At 42.9% G+C, this 23,462-nt stretch overlaps 1 protein-coding gene across 2 annotated transcripts; it reads left to right on the forward strand.

The window, feature by feature from the left end:
• The first annotated feature begins 6,820 nt into the window (after window positions 1-6,820).
• On the forward strand, window positions 6,821-20,246 carry prdm1b (PR domain containing 1b, with ZNF domain). Of its 2 annotated transcripts, XM_076302071.1 has the most exons (7): window positions 6,821-7,035; window positions 7,942-8,294; window positions 12,016-12,135; window positions 14,008-14,260; window positions 16,492-17,453; window positions 17,557-17,685; window positions 18,196-20,246. In XM_076302071.1, exons 2-7 carry the CDS (start codon window positions 8,124-8,126, stop codon window positions 18,757-18,759), a joined length of 2,199 nt encoding a protein of 732 aa, XP_076158186.1. In that variant the 5' UTR covers window positions 6,821-7,035; window positions 7,942-8,123; the 3' UTR covers window positions 18,760-20,246. The 2 variants fall into 2 exon arrangements, with proteins under 2 accessions (XP_076158186.1, XP_076158187.1); XM_076302072.1 differs by lacking the exons at window positions 6,821-7,035; window positions 7,942-8,294; window positions 12,016-12,135 and adding an exon at window positions 13,310-13,489.
• Window positions 20,247-23,462: the final 3,216 nt, after the last annotated feature.

The raw sequence follows: 23,462 nt of genomic DNA on the forward strand, positions 1-23,462 counted from the left end.
GGTCTGGGGTGGGGGGTGTTTTGTAGCTAACTAACTGTCTGTCTGAACCCACCTGCTCTCACATCCATAAAGGACCCCCCCCCAACCACACACACAACCAACCCACCCATGCACACACAATTCTTCCCCCATACACACACTTTAAAAACAAACACACATGCATGCATGTGATACACACACAATATTATGTCGCACATCTTTAGTGGAAACATCCTGTTGATTGCATGTCACACGTTCAGTGCATGGTTAGCATGTTCGCTATACTTATCACTTTTCTTCAGATTAGTCACTGTTCATTAGCCACCGCACTCTGAAAGGAAATGAGCCAATCACGCTCTATAGTTTCAGGGTGACATTTATATATTTATATTGGTTTGCAGAAACTTTCATGGAAAACGTACAAGACTTGTAGATTACAATCCTAGCAATAGTGGGTCAGGAGAAGCGATGGTGGAACTGAGACACTTTAATTAGTGCAATAATACTAGCTTTAAATATAATATGATTCTTTCAAAAGAGCACGTTTGTTTTTGAAGGCAACTGTATTTCAGCTACTGTGTACACTGTGTATGGACTGTACTCTATGTGAGTACCCATGAATGTCTTAACCTCATGCTACCTATTTTCACCTTCACCAATTATGTTGAAAACATGGGCCACGAGTTTTGTTCCTCTTTCTTGAAAAAAGTGTAACTGGATCTTGATCATGCAATGATACTCTTTATTTGATTACTGAGCGAGATGAGGGAATTGTGAGTGTGTTTGCATGTTACAGACTGCTGCTATAGCAACAAGATGATGATGACAAAGAGAATGATGCATGACTGAAAACCACAATTTCGATAGCAAAGAGATTGTTATTGTTGCATGTGGACACAAGGCCTTGGGAAGGGCAGAAGTAAAGTGAATAATGCTCGTCTCCCTTCAACCAGTTGTTGACTAGCAGTGAGATTGCTGCTTGCTGTTGTTTGAAAAAGCTGTTGTTGAATATGTGTGGGTTTGTGCACATGTATGCCTATGCTCAGAGCAAGGGACTTTTCATCATAAAGAAGTAGGCCTAGTGTTTTGAGTTAGTGGTTTGTCATTCCAAGTATGTGGCCTGCATAGTTCTCCCTTCTGGGTTAAGAGAAATCGGAGCTCTTTGCAGCTCTCTGTGCACTGATCTGCTGTTATATTTTGAAAACAGATTTGTTCAGAAGTTTGTTTTCTAGACGCTTTCTAACCATGAGTGAGTAGACATGCCTTACCATTGCATCAAAGACCTGAAGAGACATACAGTTATGAGCTGTATGTACCTTCCTGTTAGTGCCCGCAGTAGACAGAGGTGTGAATTTTGTGTATTTTTCTCACGTTGACATGGTGGACTCATCACTGCAAAGCAGTGTCTGTGAGGAAAGTGTAATAGCTCTCACTCCCACGCCCTACCCTAGCAGGCTTTTATTTTTGTCCACTGGACATATATGCAACCACATTGTACAGAAGTGTTGACCAACCTAATTGCCATGGTGTTGCAACATTGCCAATGAGAAATTTCACTTTTAAATGCCTTTTTGTTTGTTCTTCCATAAGGAAAGCATTGAAGTCACGTGAACTTTATCTCTGAACACAATGGTCATCATCAGCTGTCCAATATGTAAGAAAAACTCAAGTAAACAACAGTGTAGTAAGCATTCATGTGATGTGGGACTTTTGGGACTTTTTTTGCAGCAAACACCACGTGTCACCCTTGCTCACACATGACTTGGCCACAAGCCCAGGAACAAACACAGTTTAGGATTTAGTCAGAGATGTTTTTGTTGTTGTTTTCTTCCCATGAATATGTTTCAGATCCACTCTTCATCACGGGCCATATGCTAGCTAGGGATAAAGCCAGGCCTATGTTTCCATCACTACGGAGTGATACATTGAGTGGGGGGTGTGCCATTTTGCTTTGATCTTCTACTTCCAGATGCAAAAAAGAAAGCCTGGAAAAAGAAAAACAATCAAACCCTATGACGTTTATACAGCCTTGTTGTGAGTCTCAAGGCCATTTTTGGTGGTGGGAATTGGTTGCTTAATCCACACTGATGAACGAGGTGTGTTTGGCTCTCTAGGGACCATTGAGATGAAAAGCAATTCAAAATCCTTCTCTATCCCCTCTTCCAGATGTTTCCTGTAAATCCTCGTGGCGTCCGAACCCACCAATCATAGCAGGCTTTGATCACGTTTGGGTTTGCTCATTGGCCAGTGGGAATTTGTCATCCTTGAGAACAGTTGCTGGGACTAAGAAAATGAAATTCGTCCAAAATATAAACCCACCAAGAGAAAGAGAGCAAGTTATAACAAAACAATCTCTCTCACCCCCCACCATACCAAACACATGATGCAAATCCCCAAACAGATGGAAGACATGGTCCCTAACAAGGGATCACTGATAGTGTTAATTCGTTTGTCTGTGGCTATCATCTTAGCTTTTGCTGCTTATTTAGTTTTGATAGCACAACAACAGATAGCACTGGTGGCTCGTCAGTTTCACTTCTCGAAAACTTTCTTTAAAGCCTCTGCTGGTCTGACGTCTAGAGATGCCCACAGCAACCCCTTAAACATCTTCTTGTTCTGTTGCCATATGATGCATTCATTAAGTGAATTTGTGGTTTACAGTCGTCCATTGTATGATCCTTACTAGCAATTATGTGTCTGTACAGCGCAATTTATCAGGCAAAATGATGACAGGTGTACAAAACAATGGAGGGTGGACTCCTTTGTAGCCTTGGCAACAGTAAAATGACAGTTGCAACATAAATCAAATTGATTCAGAGGTCATATTGATAGGGCGAAAACAAGGCAAATTGTGTGGAAAAACACAACAGGGCTTACAGAACAATCATATCAAATGCAAAACAAGACATTCCTACGGCACTTAAGTGATGAGCATGAATAATGCAATCCAACATATTTAAGGTTTTCCTTTAGAGGATCAGAATTTAAAGGGATCTGCCAGCTCCATAAGCCTGCCTTGTAACGGTAAACAAAATCATCAGACTGAACGCTGCTAGGACGCATTATCAGTTTTCCTACAATCCCTTTCAACGGTGAGCCCCATGACCCTTGAGTGGGACTGTTGCTAGGGAATTCTGACTGACCGGGAGAGCCTCACAGTAGCATCTGAGGACGAACAATGAATGAACAGGCATTAATCCTCTTTATCCAGGAATCCATAAGGGATATCAACTGTTTGTTGTTTACCTCTAAGACCATGGAAAGATAACAGGAAGACAGGGGGTGCGTGCAAAATAACAAACACTTCCACAGAGTGAAAATGTAGAGAGGGAGAGAATAGAATTAAAGAGGGAATGTTTATTCTTTATTTTTGTTTGTCTTTTATTTGTTGTAAATCCCTCATGGGAATCCCAGAGTCATCCGTTTGACATTTATGGTTTTCGGTCATGAGACTCTGGCACTGTACCTCACGGCCACAGCTTGACCACCAACAAAGTAAACATGTCATGAAACGCTGCTGTTCATCAACCTGATTGTGCTCAAACCATTTCACCCACACCTGTTTGAGGAAAATGAAAGGAAACCCACAGTAATGGGGTAATAAATCAGTAGATTGAGTAATAAAGTTCAACCACAAGGTTTGACTAAGGATGTTTTTAAAATGACAAATTGTGGGTGACCGTAATATTGAGGTATTCTTTGACACAAACATACAGGCATTTGTGGGCTTTTGTACAGTAGGTGGTAGCAGGCGCATCATGCTGTTGGAGGTGCAAACAAAAGCTGTATAGCCACCAAGATCACATACAGTAGGAACAGGCTAGGGTTACAAGGGTTATAAAAGTATTTTATCATGTTTATTTGTATAATATATAATATAAAGGACAGTTTTTATAGCTATCCATGTGTTTTCACTTCTGGCACCTTGGCTATCATAATGGTAACTATAACCAGTTATTTGAACACTAAACATATTGGAGGTGCAGATTGTTGAGTTACTCAAGTTTAGATTATTTAAATGTTAATCACTCATCTGAAATATTGCTATTGCCTATCCAAAGTAATGTACCTGTTTTGAAGTCAGCTGATGGTCAAATCAACCAAATCTCGTCAGTCAATCTGTAGTTTTAATTTACATTTATAGCCTGCTATAGATCTTGGCTGTAGGCCACAATGTAATGAGAAAATGTAATGAGAACCCATATCCTAAAACCCAGTGATAAAACTAGTGAATATCACATTATAACCAAGGTGAATTTTCCCCAGCTGTCAATGGACCTCCGATACTGTTTGCACCTCCAACACATGGCGCAGAGTTTTGTGTGGTCTGTGTTGTAAGCTTGTGTGAATCATCAAAAGTGCTGGAGTACTCCAAGAATGGATACTTGGCCCCAATAACAACATTAGGCAATGTGCTCAGTCAGGTAGAAAGTGGCAGATGTTTGGTCTACCACATTGATTGTTGAGATTACTGTTGGCATATAAGAGCATACAGATTTTTTTCCATTGAGATTTAATTATAACTCTATTAACATTTTATACCACTATAACATTAATGTAATTCCTGTAGTTTGTCGATCGTAATAATTATACTCTATCACATTTTTTTATTAAGAGTTAATGAGTAGAATTGCACAGTGTTGGTGTGTAAGGGTTGTATAAGTTTCAACATTTGGCAAGGTTTCAATTCTACTGTGTCGTGTTCAGCGGCTGTGGCAACAGATGGAGAAACAGAGTGTAAAAAGTGAACAGCCCTAAAGCAGGGATGAGAAGACAATTAGCCTTTCTTTCTTTTTTCCTGACGCCACTGAGGCACCTTTCAGGACTACGGTGTTACTACATACAAGGATATCCTCAAGTGTCAGAGAAAGGCCAATTAATTACAGAGTTGTGCTCTATTTCTGGCTATTTATCATCAATATAGTAGAAAGGCAGGCTGAGTGCTTTCCCTATTGCCACATAGCAAAGTAGTTTCAATTTAACAATAACATCATGAGCTTTTCTGAGTTTGTAGTTTCAGCATGACATAATGAAGGTGACAGCGTGACGGCATGACTTTGCTCACGTCTCTCTTTCTCTGGAGGAATTACATTATATAAAGCATTCAGGGTTCGCACCATGACCCATCAATTTGGCACGCTAGTCATAAGCGGGTGCTTTACACATAACACTGACCCAGGACCTAATCTATTACCGTCTGAAGCCCCCACCCTTTCGCCCTCCCTCCCTCCCTCCCTCCATCCCTCAGGCCAGGTCAGCGCTCACTGGAAAAGTGCAACTGGAGCGCCACGCGATCTGACACACTCTCCACTCTGAGGGGGGTGCGGCCGTGAGTGAGTCAGACGGGCGTCCCAGCCCTTAGCTGATATTAGCCCCATAGTCCGAGACACTGAGCCTGGCCCAGACTGTCTGCAAATTAGAGAAATTAGCCAAGCACAGGGAGAGAGCTCAGGAGCTCTTCCCGCTCCCCCCCCCCTTAACCCCCCCCCCCCTCTCCACCCTCCTCCTCATGGCGTGCCTCACACGCGACAGCCAAACGCCACACCGCCTCACTGCATCCCACTGCCACCTCTCAGAATAGCAGGCAGGCCATATGTCAGCCAATTTACTGTTTCACTGGGCCAAGATTACAGCCAGGGGAGGGAAGGGGTCTTAAAATGGCACACATATACACACACATATTTACGTACACACACATATAACAATTATAAAATAATAATTATGATCAGTTGGGTATTATTGAACCCTTGTGGAAGTTTAATTTTATGACATCTCCTAAGGCTAATAATGTTTTTTTTTGTGTGTATGTGAACATAAGTGTCAGTATTTGTATTTCAGAAAAAAATGTGTTTCAGAAAATACATTTGCTAGCTTTGTTTCTACATCATAAATCAAGAATGTCTCCCACCAAAATCGAGATTAATGAGATACACAAAATTAGTTACAACTACTAATTAATTTACGTTACTCTTTAGTTACTCTTGGCCACAGAGGAGAATGTGACTAAAACAGTTGTTATCAATCACTACTAATCAATCAATATGTGTTCCTACACCTGTGTTGACAAGAAAGTCACACCTTGCGAAATGGTGGTTACTTTAATGGATGACACATCCATATGGTGTCTTTTCAGTTTCATGTTGAACGCTTTTCCTGTCAGACATCCTGTCACCGTGAGCTGTTACCACTGTGAGCTAACACGGGACCTAAGGAGGGCACGGCAGGAAGGTGCGTGCCAGAACTGAAAGAAAGTCTGGCCCCATGCGTGAGGAAGCTACCCAGACAGGTGTGTCTGAGCCGCAGCAAAGACCAGTGCGCTGGCCTGATCTACATCCAAGGCCAGGCCACACCATCAAGCTGGACTGGATGTAGGTCAAGGAAAATGTGTGTGTGTGTGTGAGGAATCTAGGGACTATGACTGAGCGAGAGTGTGTGTGTGTGTGGGGGGGGGGGGGGGGGGGGGGGGGGGAGTTGCCAGATTGCTCATTATGAAATAAAGGTCCAGTGGAGATTGTGTGTGTATGCGTTTGTGTGTGTGTGTGTGTGTGTGTGTGTGTGTGGATGGATGAGTGTTGCACCAAGGGTCAGGTCCAGCCATCTGGATATCCTTTATATTGTGTCCATACGCTAGATTGTTCCTTTGTTCACAGTAGCTTGTATTATGTTTATGGGCATATTGGTGTTTACTGGGTGTCCGAAGACACTGGTTGTGCCCCAATTGGATCTCTTCCGACTAATCCCCAAGTCATGTGACATGTGAGGTGACTTCTGATTGGCTGAGTGGATCTGCTCAAAAGCCCTGTCGCAGTGAGAGCTCTGGAGTTTTTTGGCCAACGCAGGTGGACAGCCCGGCAGAGAAAGGATAACAGAGACATCTCCAGAGAATTCTCTGGGAAGAAATACAAATACAACAGGACAGAGGAGTGACAGAGCGACAGAGAGAGGACTGTGGATAAGCCAACAGAATGTGCTGCTGACTGACAAAGAGGAGTGAAGGAATGGCATTACCAAAGAACACAAGAGATGACCATCGCACAGCTGAATGAATGTGTAAAAGTGAGTGACTGTGGTTTGTCTTCTTTGTCTCAGTTGCAGGACTGGATTCTTTTGACTTGTGTTTTTCACTGGCTTAGTGGTTTCCTCATAGTCATCATGGCGATCATGGTTGAAATTGACTTGTGAAGTGGCGGTATGGCAAACAGTTTTGTTATTGGTGCCTTTTTATAATTTCTATTTGTTTGGATGAGTTGGTAGTCTTACACTGTTTGGCCACACATGTTAAGTGGATTGGATCTCTGTTTTTGTGAATGACAGCCACCTATGTGTTCTAATAATGGAAAACATTTTAGATACATTTTTTAAAATGGTTTCCTTTAAGGCAAGTTGTTGACAGGGTTAGGCCTAGGGTTAGCAAACATTGACACAAAATAGTTCAACATTTCCAAATCCTACTTTGAGAAGTCATAAGATTACATACTGTAATGGGTTATTTATGCCCTAATGGATCAGCACTTTGTGGGGAATTATGTGAACATAGGAAAGTGTTATAAAAGTGGGTCTGTTGTGAAGGAATGACTGAAGTCATCCAGGTGTATCAGGTGCCACTAATTGCACCTGGAGCAACTTCCTATCTGCTTCCATTACCTTTGGTTATCTTAGAGATAAGATCATACTGTATATGACGTGATGGCTGAATAAAAACACCTGATCGGAAACACTGTGATGCAATGCTTTGTATTTACTAGTATTTACTCAGACATGGAGGTGAGGTGGCTTTATCTCATGTGATGGGGTGTGTTTTGCTGGTTGGTTTACTGTTTGATCCCAGATAAAGAGTATAACATGTCCTTAAGTTTCTTTTTGAGGGTTTTCAATTTCTTATTAATTCATCTTTGTGCGTTTTTTTTCCTGTATGTAATGGATTCTCATGTTTTACTCTCTCTCTCTCTCTCTCTTGTTCAGGTTATCAGCTTTAAGAGATCAAACCAAGAACCTATCCTAAGAGTTTAAAAACAAACACCAAAGCAACCCATACCAAAGCAGACAATACTAAACCAAACACACTTCGAAAGAAAACAAGAACTCGTCAGACTGCAGAACCACAAGAACTTGTCAGACTGCAGAACCACAAGAAGACAATAAGGATGAAGCTGGAACCAGAAATGGGGAACATGAGTGAGTGGAGGGAGGCCGACTTTGCCCATCACTGCACGTACATCGTCCACGACCAGCCATCTGATCCGGCCTTTGGCGTGCCACGAGCCATGACCTCCATCCCACGCAATCTCACCTTTGAGTACAGCCCTGATAATGAGGTGAGTACCATGAAAATGGACACGGACACACACACACACACAACACAACACACTCACATACACTTCCAGCTGCTTTCAAATAAGCTCAGTGGAGTGGACATACAAAATCAATGAGGTCAAGTTGAGTGGAAGTTGAACAATTTGTTTACACTGGCTTAATTATATTGTGTGGTTATATTTCTGGAAACATTTATGTGTCTGTGGTTATATTATGAGAATCACTGACTATATGGAAACACTCAGGAGTGGTGCGGAATTCCTGAGACACCTTCCTGTGTGTGTATTGGTAGTGAATAGCACCCTGCTAGATAAAGCCTTGTTCCTTCATTAACCGTTGTTTTGTACGGTGTCTGTGTGTGTGTGTGTGTGGTCAAAATGAATTCTATTCTGTTTTAAAAACCAGTGATATCACATTTCTACCGCGGTTGGCTTCTACCGTGGCTGGCTGAAGGCCAGAGGCTGTTGATGCCTAAGCCTCTTTACTGCAGCTCTCTAGGTCAGTGTTGTTCGCTTTCAGTCAGTCAGACACTCAAAGTTCAGGGATGAGCCGTGCTAGTCATCAGGTGATTAGGCCTCGGAATCCAGCTAATCGTGTTAACGCATCCTCTCGGCAGGTGAGTGAAGACTTACACAACCCCTAAGGCTGCCCCTGTTTACTTATAAAAGTAAAAGCTTCCTCACAGGGCTTGATATGAGGCCCCGAGGTCCTCCACAGAGATAGCAGAAGAGCCTGCAATCTGTTTAGAAGTGGTCTTTCAATAATGAAACTTGCCTTCCTCTACAGGGACCTTCCTAAGATTTCCAACCCACACAAATGATTAGGCAACAGCTTGTTCTAAGTAGAGCACTAAAAGAGTTTGCTTTTTTAAGGAAAGAGATGGGGGAGAATTTAGTGACAGAAAGGAGAAAGGAGTCTGATAATCAACAACGGATGAATGGACGGCTGAGTAAGCTTACATCTCTTGAGCACTGTAGGGGAGTCCTTTCGGTCTTTTAAGAATTAGATATGTCTTACTGTAGCTCATAGATCTCTGTAGCACTTCGAAAATTAGTTGTGGTCTAGCTTTTATCTGTCTTCCTTCCTCTCCCTCCAACACACACAGACACACACACATATGCACACATACACACACACACACACACACACACATGCACAAATACTTACACAAACATACATTTGCATATTCCTCATTAGCTGAGAGTTTTTTCAACTTCCGCTCTCACTTGGTGTCTTTTTCATTTTGCTCTTCTGGCGAGAGGTGTGAAATGAGTGTATGAGCTCACTGTGAGGTGGGTTAGCAAGTTACTCTAGTCCACATCCTTTAGAAAACGAGAAATGACAAGCATCAGTTCAGTCACTCTTTTGGCCCTTAGGTGAACTGACTTGGTAGCTACTGTGTGTTCAAAGTACGAGAAAAAACGTACACACACTCATGCATGCACACACGCACACTTACAGTACATACACACACACACACACACACAGACATATTTGCTTATTGAAAACCAAAACAAATTGTGATTCTTGCAATCAATAAAAACAGTCCACTTTCACTTCTGCTTTTTAGAGTGACTCTTGGCTGACCCATTTCATAGGTCTCCTCAGCTTCTGCTTTTCCTTTCTGATAAAAATACTCTTTGCATCTCCCACCCCCCACTCTTTCTCACGCAGAGCTCAATCTACACTCAGGCGTGTGAAAACTCAGAATATTGTTTGTCTATAGGCCTTTTCATACCAAAATGCCCGGACACACTTCTGTTACTTTCTTCGGGTCTGTGAAACAGTTCCTCGAGCTGTCAACAATTTGCATTCAAGAGACAAATATGAGTACACATTCACTTTCCTTTATACGTGCATAGCTCTGAGGGGGTGTGGGATGCATGTGTGCAGACTCACTTCCTTATTTAGGACTCATTTTTCCCTGAACGTTCACCTCTGGTTTCCCTTCTTGACAATTCAACGAAGAGAATGTCGGTTCTAGTGATTTGGGAAAGTCCATATCCCACTGGACTTTGTCAGCTTCCAGGAGTGAGGCAGGCCTACAGGCAGGGGCTGGCTTTGATTGCAGGAAAGGGAAAAGCAATAGAAACCAAGCAGATTCATAAGGTCACACAGAGTCTGGAGTTTTGCACAGTTTCCAGTCATTGCTAGACCAGATTCTCACGCTTTTTTATACAGTGCTTACATGTACCACAATCTATAAAAAAAGGTTGTAGTTGGTTCTGTTTTGCTCAGTTTGGTTCTGTTGATGTCAAAAAATTTGAAAATAAGAAAATAAATGTATATCTACATATACAGATCCACTTAGTGATAAACACCCACCCACATCACAAGCACTGCAACAGACACAGTCTCAACAGTCTTGGGACAACCTCAACGTCTTGAATGAACAATCAAGGTCTAGGGGAGAAGGGCGGGGATCGGAGGGGCTAAATGATAGACCCCTCAACCCCACACCCCCCACCTAAATACACCCCCCACTGCACCCTAGCCCTTGGAGTGTGCCAGCTGGAATGGGGACACGTGGCAGATGGAGCCGCTCTGCACCAGGCCTACACCAGAAGAGCAGTAGGAGGAGGAGAAGTAGGTTAAGCCCCTAACGATTACTTTCGTTTGGAGGCTGCTGAAGACTCCTGCCAGCTCGCGCCACTGTCCTGCTCAGACAGGTTGTCTTAGGGTGGGGGTGGGGAGTGAGGGGGTGGCGTTGGGGAGTGAGGGTTGCGTGGCTCCTATCCAATGGTCAACCGCATTCACTCAACACACTCACACACACACACACACACCCCATTACCTAAACCCCCAGCAGTGAGCAGTTAATCACTCATTAGTCACGCAACGCTTGATGGACACAATCCCACTGTCACACTGACTCTCGTCTCATGACGTGCGATGTGATGCCAACGGGGACCAACCTTCGGAGCTCGTGTCTTTCCCTCGCTTTCCTTTCCACACCGCCCCTCCCCATTCTTAGTCAACATGTTTCATTTTCATTTTCCTTTATCTCCCCAAATTTATTGTATTTAAGTAAAAAGTACAACATTAGTCACGCAAAACTAGGGGAGGCCCAAATCACTCTAAACCGAATTGCGTTTTTGAAGATACACCCAAACTGAAATACTCAATATGTCTATATGTTCTCTGTGGCCACATTTCTATCTCTTGATAAGGACAAGGGAAAGAAAGGACAGGGGCTTCCTGTTAAAGAAAACCACAGATTTACTTTTTGCTGCACACACACACACACACACACATACACACACACACACACACACACACACACACACACACGGAACTCCTTCTCTTTTACATCACAGCTCACAGTCTGGCTGTCCCAGTTAACAGTTAACAACAGAACCACCAGGGGCTGGGGCTTGGAGTTTCTTTTTTGTGTTGGTTGGCCTGGGCTGTAGTGGCATTGCAGGGTTGTTCAGGTAAGGCCAGTCACTAGGTCACTGTCACTGGGTCACAAGGTCAGTGGAGTAAGCCGTGGAGGGAAAGTGTAATTCCTCCTAAGTCATTTAACTCATTAAAGTGTGTCACTTTAAGACAAAGGCTGCTGAATGTCCATTTGAAAACAAAGACTTCATATAAAAATATTTACAGGTTAAATTGTTTCAAACTTGCTGGTGGGCTTAAAACAAAAACAGTGATGGCTGGTTGCATACTATACAGCATCCCCGTTTTAAAACAGCTGGATTTAAATATGTTTCCCCTCTACAGGTCACAGGGGTGTTTAGTAAGGAGTACATTCCTCAAGGGACTCGTTTCGGACCTCTTCAGGGAGACATTTACACCAAAGACAACGTTCCATCTCAGGCCAACCGCAAATACTTCTGGAGGGTAAGTCTGAGCTAATCATCTGAGACACACACACACACTATTGAACTCTTTCACAGAATTATGGTGGAAAGGGTTCTGGCCAAATGCCAAATCCACAAACACCCACTCACATCACAGCGGCCCAGCTATGACAGCACCTTACCTTAACTATGCACAGAAGAGACACACACACCACACACACAAATGCACAGAGAGAGAGAGAGAGAGAGAGAGAGAGAGAGAGAGAGGAGAAAAAGAAGAGAAAGAGAAAAAGAGAGAAAATCTCTTTTGTCTTTGGCTACCTTTGGTTTCCTTGCATGTGTTAGCAGTATGATACTTACGGTCAATGAGGTCCAGGGGCTCTTTGTGTTAGACATGGAAGGCCTATTCTGGTTTGTTGGCGAAGGGAAAAGTTAGAATTGCTACACATGCAAACCCACACAACCACCTCTAACACCACCACCACATAAACACACACACGCTCATGCACAAACGGTATTTCTTCACTTCTGTGATAGTGCCGTTTTCATTCTTGCATGTAACATGTGGGTTTGTCTGCCACCTCATTCTCATGCAAACACACACACACACACACTCACTGACCAGGTTTTTCGTAACCACCTATCTACGTGACTTCCTCTGAATTACTTTCTTTGTAGTGGGTTGTGTATCAATACCTTTTCTAAAAGGGCTGTGTGTTTCTCCCTATTTCCCCCAAAATGAAAGACCTACTTCAACAACTGTTTCGCCCTTTGTGTCACACTGGAGTTTTTCCCCCTTCTCTTACCATACATTTCCTTAGTCATCCTTTGTTCATTTTTTTTTAACCGCGCTTGTGCTTTCCTCTACGTTTCCGTTTGAACAAAAAAAAAAAACACACACACATCCAGTTTCTGTATTCAGTGAGAGTGCTCTGGGAGAATGCCAAGACACGTTCACGTGACTATGACAGGTGTGTGCTTGTGTGCATGAGTGTGTGTTTCTGTCATTGCGTCACTCATATAAAACACTCCCTCTCTACGAGTGAGGGGTGGAGTCTTACGGGAGTCTTACGGCACTGAAAAATCCCCTCCTTGTGAGCCAGTTTATGGGTGTGTGTTTTGACATTGTATCTCCTCCCCACTCCCACGCCCCTTAGTGTGTCTTTTTATAAGACTGCAGCCACTGATTTGACACCAATAACAGAAATTTAGCCAAACCAACACACACACACACACACACAACCACAACTGCGCAAAGCCTCATACAGACAAGGTCCAGAGTGGTACAGACAGAAGCAAGCACTGTTGAGGAAAAAAGAAAGTGTGTGAGAAAGGAAAGAAACAGAAGACAAATACAGAAGGGATTAGAGATCAGCATTCTGTACATGGCAGAGGTGACTGGCTTTTCATCTTTTTAAGCAGGCTTGGCTGTCCACTGGAATACCCCTTTGGTCAGTCAGGTCCACTAGTGGTCCACTGGTGTTTCAGCAGTTGGGAGAGATAGTTGTTTTTATTTAGTTTAATTTATTCAGAATCAAATTATTATTTTGTTTGTTCAAAAATTAGATTGTTGCGTAGAGGAAGATAACTTCACTTTGGATAGCTGCACAAGATGCAGCGCAGAAGTTACACAGTTTGATGGGCTGTATTTGATGGGTTATGTTTATTTTTAGATAAGCGATATAAAGGAATTATAACTATTGAACATATTGTGGAACTGAGGAAAAGTTATGGCTAGAATTTAAATGTGTCTGCAATAGTTTGAATGAGTAGATAATGGGTAGAAGAAGTCTAAAGACAAGGACTAAATACATGCATGCAGTGTGTCTGGTCAGCTTTGCTCATGAGATTTTCTTCTCGCCTTCTCTTCTCTTCTCTTCCCCCATCATTTCCTCTATTTCGCTCTGAACAGATTTACTCAGGAGGAGAGCTTCTTCACTTTATCGACGGCTATGACGTGCGCCACAGCAACTGGATGCGCTTTGTCAATCCAGCGCGCTCGCTGGCCGAGCAGAACCTGGTGGCCTGCCAGAACGGCCGGGACATCTTCTTCTACACCATGAAACCCGTTGAGCCCCAGCAGGAGCTGCTGGTCTGGTACAGCCAGGAGTTCTCCCAAAGGCTGTGCAGCCAGGCAGAGGATGAGAAGCAGCAGCTCAAGCACAGTAAGTCCAATGTTTCGTGGACTTGATAAATGGTGTTTATTTGTTATTTTGCCACTGATTATGTAAAAGTCTGGCTTCAGAAAGTAAAAGTCCTCCCGTACTGTAGGTAATTTCATTAATTGGCTCATCTACCTGGCTGAGGATTTGTGCTAATTAGAATCAGCTAGTTTATTTGGAGCAAATATGTGACTTTTACTTTCTGAAGCCGGACTTTTACACATCTGATTACGTCTAGTTGTATTGTGAGGTTTTACATCTTAATACACATTTCAAGAATGACTCAGAACAAAGTTTCTTAAGGACTGTGAGGTACTCACAAGATGTAAAAGATAGTGTCCAGCGTTCAGCTAACAAGATCTCAACATATATGTTTCAATGAGACCTGTGAGATACTGTAGTGTCACTGACTGGAAACAATTACTTATCGCTCTTATAGGGAAGATTACAGGGTTTAGATAAGGGCTGTCAGCTATCTGTGTCATCCGTAATTGTCTAAATCAGCCATGCCAAAACAAAAAGCAGTCTGCTGAATAACAATGTACCAACATCAAAGAGATTCTCATCTGGTAGCACGTGTCTGTGTGTATGTGACAGAGTGAGAAAGTATGTGTGTTGTAATCATGTGGGGGGGTGTTAGTTCCAACATTCAATGCTTTGATTTATCAGTCACGTCCTCAGCATCTATTTTAGAACGAGACTAAGGAATGGAAAGTGATATGGATAAGATAAGGAGTGTGGACTGTGGCCCAGTTGCTAGTTCCCATCTTACTCACTGGCATTACCTGAGTCACAATGCTACTGTATGTCCAGGTCTACTGAAGGATTTGCGCTGACTCTTACAGTCAGTAATTATCCCAAGTAAGAATGGAAGGTCCCTCTTGCTTTTGAAAGCATGGAACCAGGAAATTCAGAAAATTCTCAACTGCTCGTAAAGTCACATGATAAGGCCCCTGAGGACTAATCAAAAAAGTGTCACACGACATGATTTTTATTCTCCTCTGACTCATGCCAGCAAGGTAACTCAGAGACATGAAAATATTTAATTCCATCTTTACTCTCTTTTTCTGAATATCAAGAAATGCTGATAGATTTATTACAGATTGAGTTGCAGACACTTATACAGAAATGGATAGGCGAATGGATATTTGGATATATAGAAATGGATAGGCGAATATATTGTGTTTATGCAAAAAAATTCTTTACTGCTAGTAACAGTGTCCATAATTAAACCCTTTATATATCATACCAGGGCTCTGTAAACTGCTATGCCTCATGGAGAAAATGTCAAAATATTGTGCAGAGAGCTGATAGTATTGTTATGCGTCAACTGTAGTAAAGATCTCAAATGCCAGTTTTGCTTGACATTTCAACAACAAAGTTTACTGTAACCGTGACTTAATATGGTTTTGAGAGGGGTTACTGTTTTCATTTTCCTTTTCTTAGTGATGACAGACAGCTAGAGTGACTGCCTGTAAATTCTGTTAGCAAATACTACAATATAATCTATCCCTCACTACAATACTGTTATTTTTTTATGCCTATCTAAATGAAGCCTGACAGCGAGTTCTCGACTACAACTAATATCGAATGTCATTTACTGGATATTAAAAAAATATCCCGCCCTTTGTTCCTTTCGACATGTGTTTTATCCCGTTTACGTTTACAGAACATTTGGCTGTGGCTATCACTATTGGTCACAAACCTGTAAAGAGAGAGAAGAAAAAGGACACACACACAGACACACACACACACACACTCTCTCCATTATTTTCAGAAGCACACTAGGCCACCCACACACAGCCCCAATTCAGACGGCGTAGACTCCCACACAGTAATTACACTGGCTAATCAGTGATAGCAGTACTACCACAACGTCATACAGAAACTCAGCAAAATATCTCCTTACTGTCATCCAAAAACTGAAAGCGTCACCATTTACCATAAGTGGGCAGGAAGGGAGGATGTGAGAGGGAGTGAGGGCGAGCGTGTTTACTGAAGGAGTGAACTTGCTACACGAGTCATCCCTGAGAGTTATGTCACCACGAGCTCACCATGACTTTGGACTTTAAGTTAAGTTTTATAATGGGCTTTTATGATGGCCTTTCCTTTGGTATGTGGAAAAGAAAACAATGACTTTCAGAATTTCAAAGCTCATAAAAGTCTCTCACCCACTATCACACTTGAATCAATGTGAATTACAATTTCTCTTACTTTCTCTACCCTCTCTATAGAGCACTTCGTTGAGCCCCGAAAGCAGCATCTACCTCACTGGGCCTTCAGTGTAAAGCCACCACTGAGCCCGGCATGGTCGAGGAGCGACGAGGAGGAAGAGGAAAAGAAGAAGGAAGAAAGGAATGAGATGAGCGATGAGTCCTCTGATGAGAAGATCGATGTGGTTGGAATCCTAGAAAGGGACACTCCACCTGACACACCTGAAGAACAACAGGTCATGGACTTTAGTAAAAAAATTGAGAAAGAGGGAGATGACACCATCACTGACATTCCAGAACCCAACTCTGTGCCCTCCCCTCAGTCCAACATCAGGGAGACCAGCCTGGGCAATCAGGTCTTCCGAAGCTCCCCTCCTCCAGCCCCAGAGCTCCCCCTACACTTGCACGGCCTCTACAACCATCGCGAGGGCTTGGTTTCCTCCTACCCTCTATATCCTCCCTCCAGACCCCTCCATCCACCTCCGTACCAGCTCCTTCCTCCATACCATCCCCACTACCATCCTCTACTCTTGCCCCAGTATTCCTCTCCTTTCTCTGGGGTGATCCCTTCCAGAGGTCCCCTACGGTTCCAATCCTTCCTGGGCAGCGAGGGCCTGCCTTTCCCCTCTGTGGCTCAGTCTGGCTTGCCCAGCTTGCCCTACCCACATCCACCGCATGGGGGCCTGAAGGAGCGCCCCCCAAACACCTCTCCTCCAAGTGGGGCCCCTGCCACGCCAGAGCTCTCCCCAATTCCCAAACACTCCCCAGAGTCCCAGCAGTTCCACTTCTCACCCACCCACTTCTCATCGGGATGTGACGAGGCTATCAACCTCAGTCTGGCCAACGGAAAAAGCAGTCCTTCAGCCCGCCGTGAGACACCTGGCTACAAGTCCCTGCCCTATCCTCTGAAAAAGCAAAATGGCAAGATCAAGTATGAGTGCAACATCTGCCTCAAGACGTTCGGACAGCTCTCTAACCTAAAGGTAAATTTAAATCACACTATTCTGTCTCCACCTTTTGCTGTATATGTGGTCAAAGCTTTCAGCCAGGTGTGTTTCCTGTCTAACCTCTGTTCTCATGTTATAGGTGCATCTGCGTGTCCACAGTGGGGAGAGGCCATTCCAGTGCCACCTCTGCAAGAAGAGCTTCACCCAACTCGCCCATCTTCAGAAGCATCACCTCGTCCATACCGGAGAGAAACCTCACGAGTGCCAGGTGAGTCAGTCCATCAGTTAATTCCATTCCGTCTGGGCGCCGCCATGTATCTGTTTTGTTTTGGCCTGTCACCCACACTGTGACATACTGCGGTGCCACATGAATCAGCACTTATCAGCCAAGGTACTTTCATCTCACCTTTGGCGGTGTAAGTGTAGGAATCCTTGGCCTTTTGTCAGGCACTGTTGGCACACAGGGTGTGCTGGAGGCATTTATTCTTGTGGCACTCTCCATGACGTCAAGTTGAGCAAGTTGTGAAAAGAAAATAAACAAAAAGGAGCAGGCCGGGACTGAACGTCTGGTAACAGGGAGGGCACTGCTTTAATGTCAATAGAGACTCTCTGGGAACAATGTGAATGCACTTATAACCTTCTTTTATCTTTTGGGTGTTGTTTTTCAATCTGTATCAAGATAGGGAATAACCTGTTTGGTTATGTCTTTTGTTTTCCTCTTTCTGACTCTCTCTCCCTCTTTTTTGTCTCTCTTTCCTTCTCTTGTTCTGTTGTGCAGGTGTGTCATAAGCGGTTCAGCAGCACCAGCAACCTGAAGACACACTTGCGGCTCCACTCTGGTGAGAAGCCGTATCAGTGCAAGCTGTGCGGCACCAAGTTCACCCAGTACATCCACCTGAAGCTGCACCGCCGGTTGCACAGCTCCCGCGAGCACCCACATCGCTGCGCCCACTGCACGACAGCCTTCCTCCACCTGCCCAGCCTCCACCTCCACCAGCGCCTCTGCTGCTTGGCATCCTCCCCCGCCCTGTCCCCAAATGCCCATCACCCCTCTTTGGTCGACCTGCAGACGGTGGGCCAGCTCCTGGAAAAATTTGACACCAGCCCCGAGGCAGAGTCCCTGGTCCGGAGCTCTGCGTTCAGCCATGGGGATGGCGAAGAGGCTCTGGAGCGTTGGCTGGCCGCGAGTATGGAGGGCCGAGAGGGGAAGGAAGACCATGGCACAGAGAGGCGACTTCTCCAGGCGCTGGCCGCCAAACACAGCCCTACTGCTGGCCACCAGGAAAGGGCAAGCGTGGTGCACTTTCACCCCAGGCCCCCTGGGATGAAGACAGAGGTGTAACATGGGACTGATCAAAGGACAATTTGACTGATGAAATGAGAGTTAGAGGTTCTTAGAGTGACATCCTTCTCAAAACAAGAGCCATGCCAAATATAAAAGCAAGCAAAATGTATTTTTGTTAATATTGTTGTTGATGCAAAATGTATTATTGTTAATATTGTTGTTGATGATAAAACTTATTTTTAAAGAACAAAAAGAGAGAGATACCGAGGAACAAACCAAATTGAGAGCGGCGCCAAACAATGTGAGAATTCCAAAGATGGCAGAGGCGGGATTTCCACCCTGACTCTGCCACTTTATACTGTATATGTGAAAGAGAGGGCTTCCTACTCCTGCTTGTCATGACCATGTTAAACTGTTGTTGAGCTGTAAATTAATATAATTAATGTTTTAACTTATTGATACAAGGACTTTTCTTTTGTTGCTGCTGGTAAGCAGTTTTTAGATTTTTTTTTTTTTTTTTTTTTTTTGCGCTTGATTTGATAGATTAATTATCAAAGGCACTGGTATTTCTGAGGAATAGGGGCAATTCTCAGGAACTCAGGAAGACTTGAGTGTGTATTTTCACATTCACTTTCACTCGTCTGTACAGGTGTGTATGTGTGTTTGTATTCATGCGTGTGAAAGACAGAGGGTAGGCTTAACCCTCTGTGTTTACCAAAGACAGAGCAGGGCTTTTCTTGAGTTCAGCTACAGACTTTATCACATCAAGATCATAGTTTCTCAGAAGGAAATGGTGACAGAATATAGCATGAAGATTGCATCCGTTGCTCTCTGACACCAGACCTTTTTAGCGTTGCAGATGATGTATTTGTGTTAGCATTCTGTTTATTCGCATGGGAACAGACAGCAGCCTGTTTGCTCAGGGCAACGTCCCTGTGTTGAATGACAATCACTGGATGAACAATTTGCAGGGACAATTATTGAACTTATTACAGGTTCATATTGCAATTGACCCTAAATAGTAGCAGCAGCTTGTGATACTGCACTCTTCAAAAGACTATTTTTCAGTTTGTTGTTTGTTTTCTTTATTTATGACTGTTTGAGAGCTTTACATATTTTTTATTTCTGTTCATATATAATGTAACCACGAGGACTAGGGGCTTTCAGATGTTGGGTACATTGTCCCATTTTGTTACTTTTAGGAATCTCAAGATTTATATAAACCAAAAGTTTAAAAGACAGAAAAATAAAATTGATAGACAAAACAATACCCTCATATAAGAGATTCAGAATCTCAACTGTGAGAATGAACCAATATTTTCTTGATGTGCTATAATTAGTGTTGAAAAAAGCAATCTACTGTTACGTTCTTGATGGCACCATGGTTCCAAAACTGAACTTAAATAATTACGAATGTGTTGTCATTTTTTGTAGGGCATTTTTGTACATCCATGTAAATGTAGCCTATTTTTGTCTCAGTTTGTACTATGTTGATACTTTATATGTGAGAAGCTATTTTCATTAAACTTTTGTAAGTAAAGTAACACTGGAGGTGTTTTTGTCTTTGTGCTAATGTATCCTCAAACACAACATCAACTGAAGACTGATTAATTGTCTTGTCGGTCAAACATTAGCTTGTAACCGTTAAAGCATTTCACTCCCCCGACTCCCACAACTGACTGACTGTCATGATTCCTAGAAAGCATGGGAACCGAGACCAGAAGGCTAGTGAGGGGTGGAATTCACATCAAGCAAACACTTCTACTTTTCACATCCCATATGAAAAGGAAAATCATGAATTTACTTAACTTCAGTTAGGTAATGGGGAATTCAGCAGTGTTTTGAAGAAGGATGTACTATTAGTTGAGAGAGAGAGATTAAGGTTCAGAGGTTTGAAACAGAAATGGGTAAAAACTCCCGCAACACAACATTTTGGCAAAAAAGGGAGTTCTATCGCTAATACTGTTAAACATTGCTAACAGTCAGGCTACACCAGACATGCAACTGAAGCATTCTGTTCGCCGAGTATATGCTGCAACAATTAGTTTCCACTATAATCAACGGAACTGGCTACAGCAGACGTGATAGCAGAGTGTATGGATACTTCCACTTTTATTGCTTTTATAAATCTTGATCAATTTAATTTGGCCTTTTTTACAACAATTTACAAAAATCCCCTCTTTAATGTCAAAGTGAAAGCAGATTTCTACAAAGTAATGTTTATTAATTAAAAATATATAATGCAAAATAAGTGATTGCATAAATACCCCCCCCCCCCCTTAAAGTAGCTGACCTAAATCAACAGTGGTCCAGCTAATAGTCTCACAATTAGTGAAATTGAGATTGCCTGAGATTCCATTTATTAAAGCAATAAAAGGGGAGATATCCAAAGGGTATCAAACCAAACTCAGTTGAAATAGAATTATGCATGGTCAATATCTTTTCAGTGTACATTGCTATTGTTTTGTAAAATCCCCTTTTTTTGTTTTGTTCAGAATGTACTTCCACTCTACATTGAACAATATATTTCCAACCTCCAAAAAAGAATCCAAAACAGAGAAGCACTCTCACATTTCCAAAGAAGCTGTGGTGTCTGAAAGAGCTTGTTAGAAAGGGATGCCACCAGCTGTAGGTTTCTGTTTGCACGAGTTAGAAAGCAGTTACAGTAAAGGGCTTGCATGTGGACTTCTGTGAGTTTGTTGTTACTCTCTTTTCTTCCGTCATAATTAGAATGTGTTTTTTTGGCCTTCTACTCAGGGGGGCGGGTGTATCTGTAGTGCATCTCAGACTATTTCAAACAGGCTTATGGAGCGCAGACACTGAGACTGAGTGTGAGACTTCAGTGGCCGGGGCCCACGTCCCGTGGAGGAAGTGTGTGAAAGGCTAAGGCCAGCAGGAGGCTGTGGCTTTAGAGACAGCGGTACGCTATGTTACTAGTTTAGGTAACGGCAAAGATACAACAAACGGAAACAAGAGAATGAGAGAGGGGCAAGAAAGAGCAAGGGGAAAACATACAGACAAAGACAGAGAGAACGTGGTTCAATTCGCCAAACTTGTGGTGAAGTTAAAAGTTAACTGTTAATGCACTTCAAGGTGTAACAGTGCATTAATGTGCATGAACTCAAATGAGCATTAACTTCTGATACCCGAATGCCATGTCCATCATCCCTTGCTTAAATGTATAATTTCACCACAATCCACCATAGTTATTTTCGACCAAGTACGCTAACTGGTTTTAACAGGGTAATTACACATGTAATTACCAGAGAGAAAAGCTGATCAGTTGATCACATCATATCAACCAAAGAACAGCATGTTTGTTTGCCCTTTTCAGACACTTCAGTGCACAATTCTTTTTTGCCATGACTCAATTGAGATGTCGCCTTGAAAATAAGCCAGAACACAGCATTTGGCTAAGCAGTGTATTTGTATATACTGTATGCAGCAAGTAGGCCTATTGCAAAATATTACAATTTAATTGGACTAAGCTTGGTAGCTTCACCAGTTTCTTTAGTGACCAGCTGTTCAATACTGTTACCAAACATCAAATACCAATATCGGTATTGATACCGATTCAAATGTGAAAGATACCCAACCCTAGTACCTGTTATAGTCTGTGAAGCAGCATGCAGGTGCAAATCTGGACATTACAGAGTGGGTGGGTGCGTTCAATAGAGTTCATCACCAGGTTAGTCTACATACATTGGAAAGTGTGCCTGTGTGTGTTAGAGCTTCAGGTTTCTTGTTTACCCACCAATTGTCATGCTTCACTGATGCATGTTTTTCTCTGCAACTTCACACCTCACTTCCTGCCTCTGAGCCGTGTCTGTCCAATGAAAGAAATCAAGACACAAGTCATTCTAGTACAGATTCTCATATTACAAAAAAGTTTAAACCCTATTCAGTAGCATGATCTTCAGGGGAAAAAATATGGCAAAAATAGATCAAAGGTGGTATGACAACAGTAATCTAGGCTAAGAGCCAAACCAGGTGAAGTTTGATTTCCCTGGAATGGCAAATCAAACCTCACCTGATGCTTGCAACAATGAGCAACGAGGAAAAAAAAATTCGTCTGTACTCCTTTCAGCCACACAAAGTCAATAGTAAACAAAATGCCACAGGTCAGTTTTACCTACTGTAGCTTGAGTTGCTGCAGCCAGCGGCTAAAACAGCCCGGCATATAGCGCCACACTATGGGGGCATGTTCGTGAGCCCCCATGTTTATGCACCCAGAGCGTAGCACCGGATTTCTCCTTTAGAGGTGCTCTAAGCGATCACACGTTTTTAGGCCAAAACATTTTTTGTCACATACAGCAAACATCTCCTCACTCTCCGCTAGCTGCCTGTCCCCTGAACACACTGTAAAAAAAACATGTGCAACCTGCACCACGAAATATAACAAACAGTGTTCCAGCCAATAACCGACGAGATGCGAGTTTCAATAGAGTACCGAAGTGTGACGTTCCGTTTCCATGACGGCAGTCACTGGATCTAAACGAAGTGGCTTCGTAGCATTGAATGTAGACATGTGGGATTGTTTCTGGCTAATAAATTGTTTAAAGCTTAGCCACATGTAACATAGATTCCCTGGCAGGAGTAATAGAAAGAAACAATATTCCAGTGAATATCTCACGTCTTATCAAAGACTGGCGGCTGAATGACATTTTTTGTCTCAAAAATAAAGCCAAGACACCTCTGTGCATTTAAGGATTTTAACCTCATGCTGTGAAGTTACATGCAGGTCTCTTTTACGGAGGAAA

Source organism: Alosa pseudoharengus, unplaced genomic scaffold (genome assembly GCF_046254945.1).
Source record: "Alosa pseudoharengus isolate Yale_2024_CS ecotype anadromous, Long Island Sound unplaced genomic scaffold, YU_APseudo_1.1 YU_APseudo_1.1_scf_23, whole genome shotgun sequence".
Classification (NCBI taxonomy): domain Eukaryota; kingdom Metazoa; phylum Chordata; class Actinopteri; order Clupeiformes; family Clupeidae; genus Alosa; species Alosa pseudoharengus.

Excerpts from the sequence above, each read along its gene's own strand:
- prdm1b (XM_076302071.1), top strand. The coding sequence starts at position 8,124 with ATGAAGCTGGAACCAGAAATGGGGAACATGAGTGAGTGGAGGGAGGCC. Across the intron at positions 17,454-17,556 it reads GACAGCTCTCTAACCTAAAG|GTGCATCTGCGTGTCCACAG; the intron begins GTAAATTTAAAT and ends CTCATGTTATAG. Across the intron at positions 17,686-18,195 it reads AGAAACCTCACGAGTGCCAG|GTGTGTCATAAGCGGTTCAG; the intron begins GTGAGTCAGTCC and ends TCTGTTGTGCAG.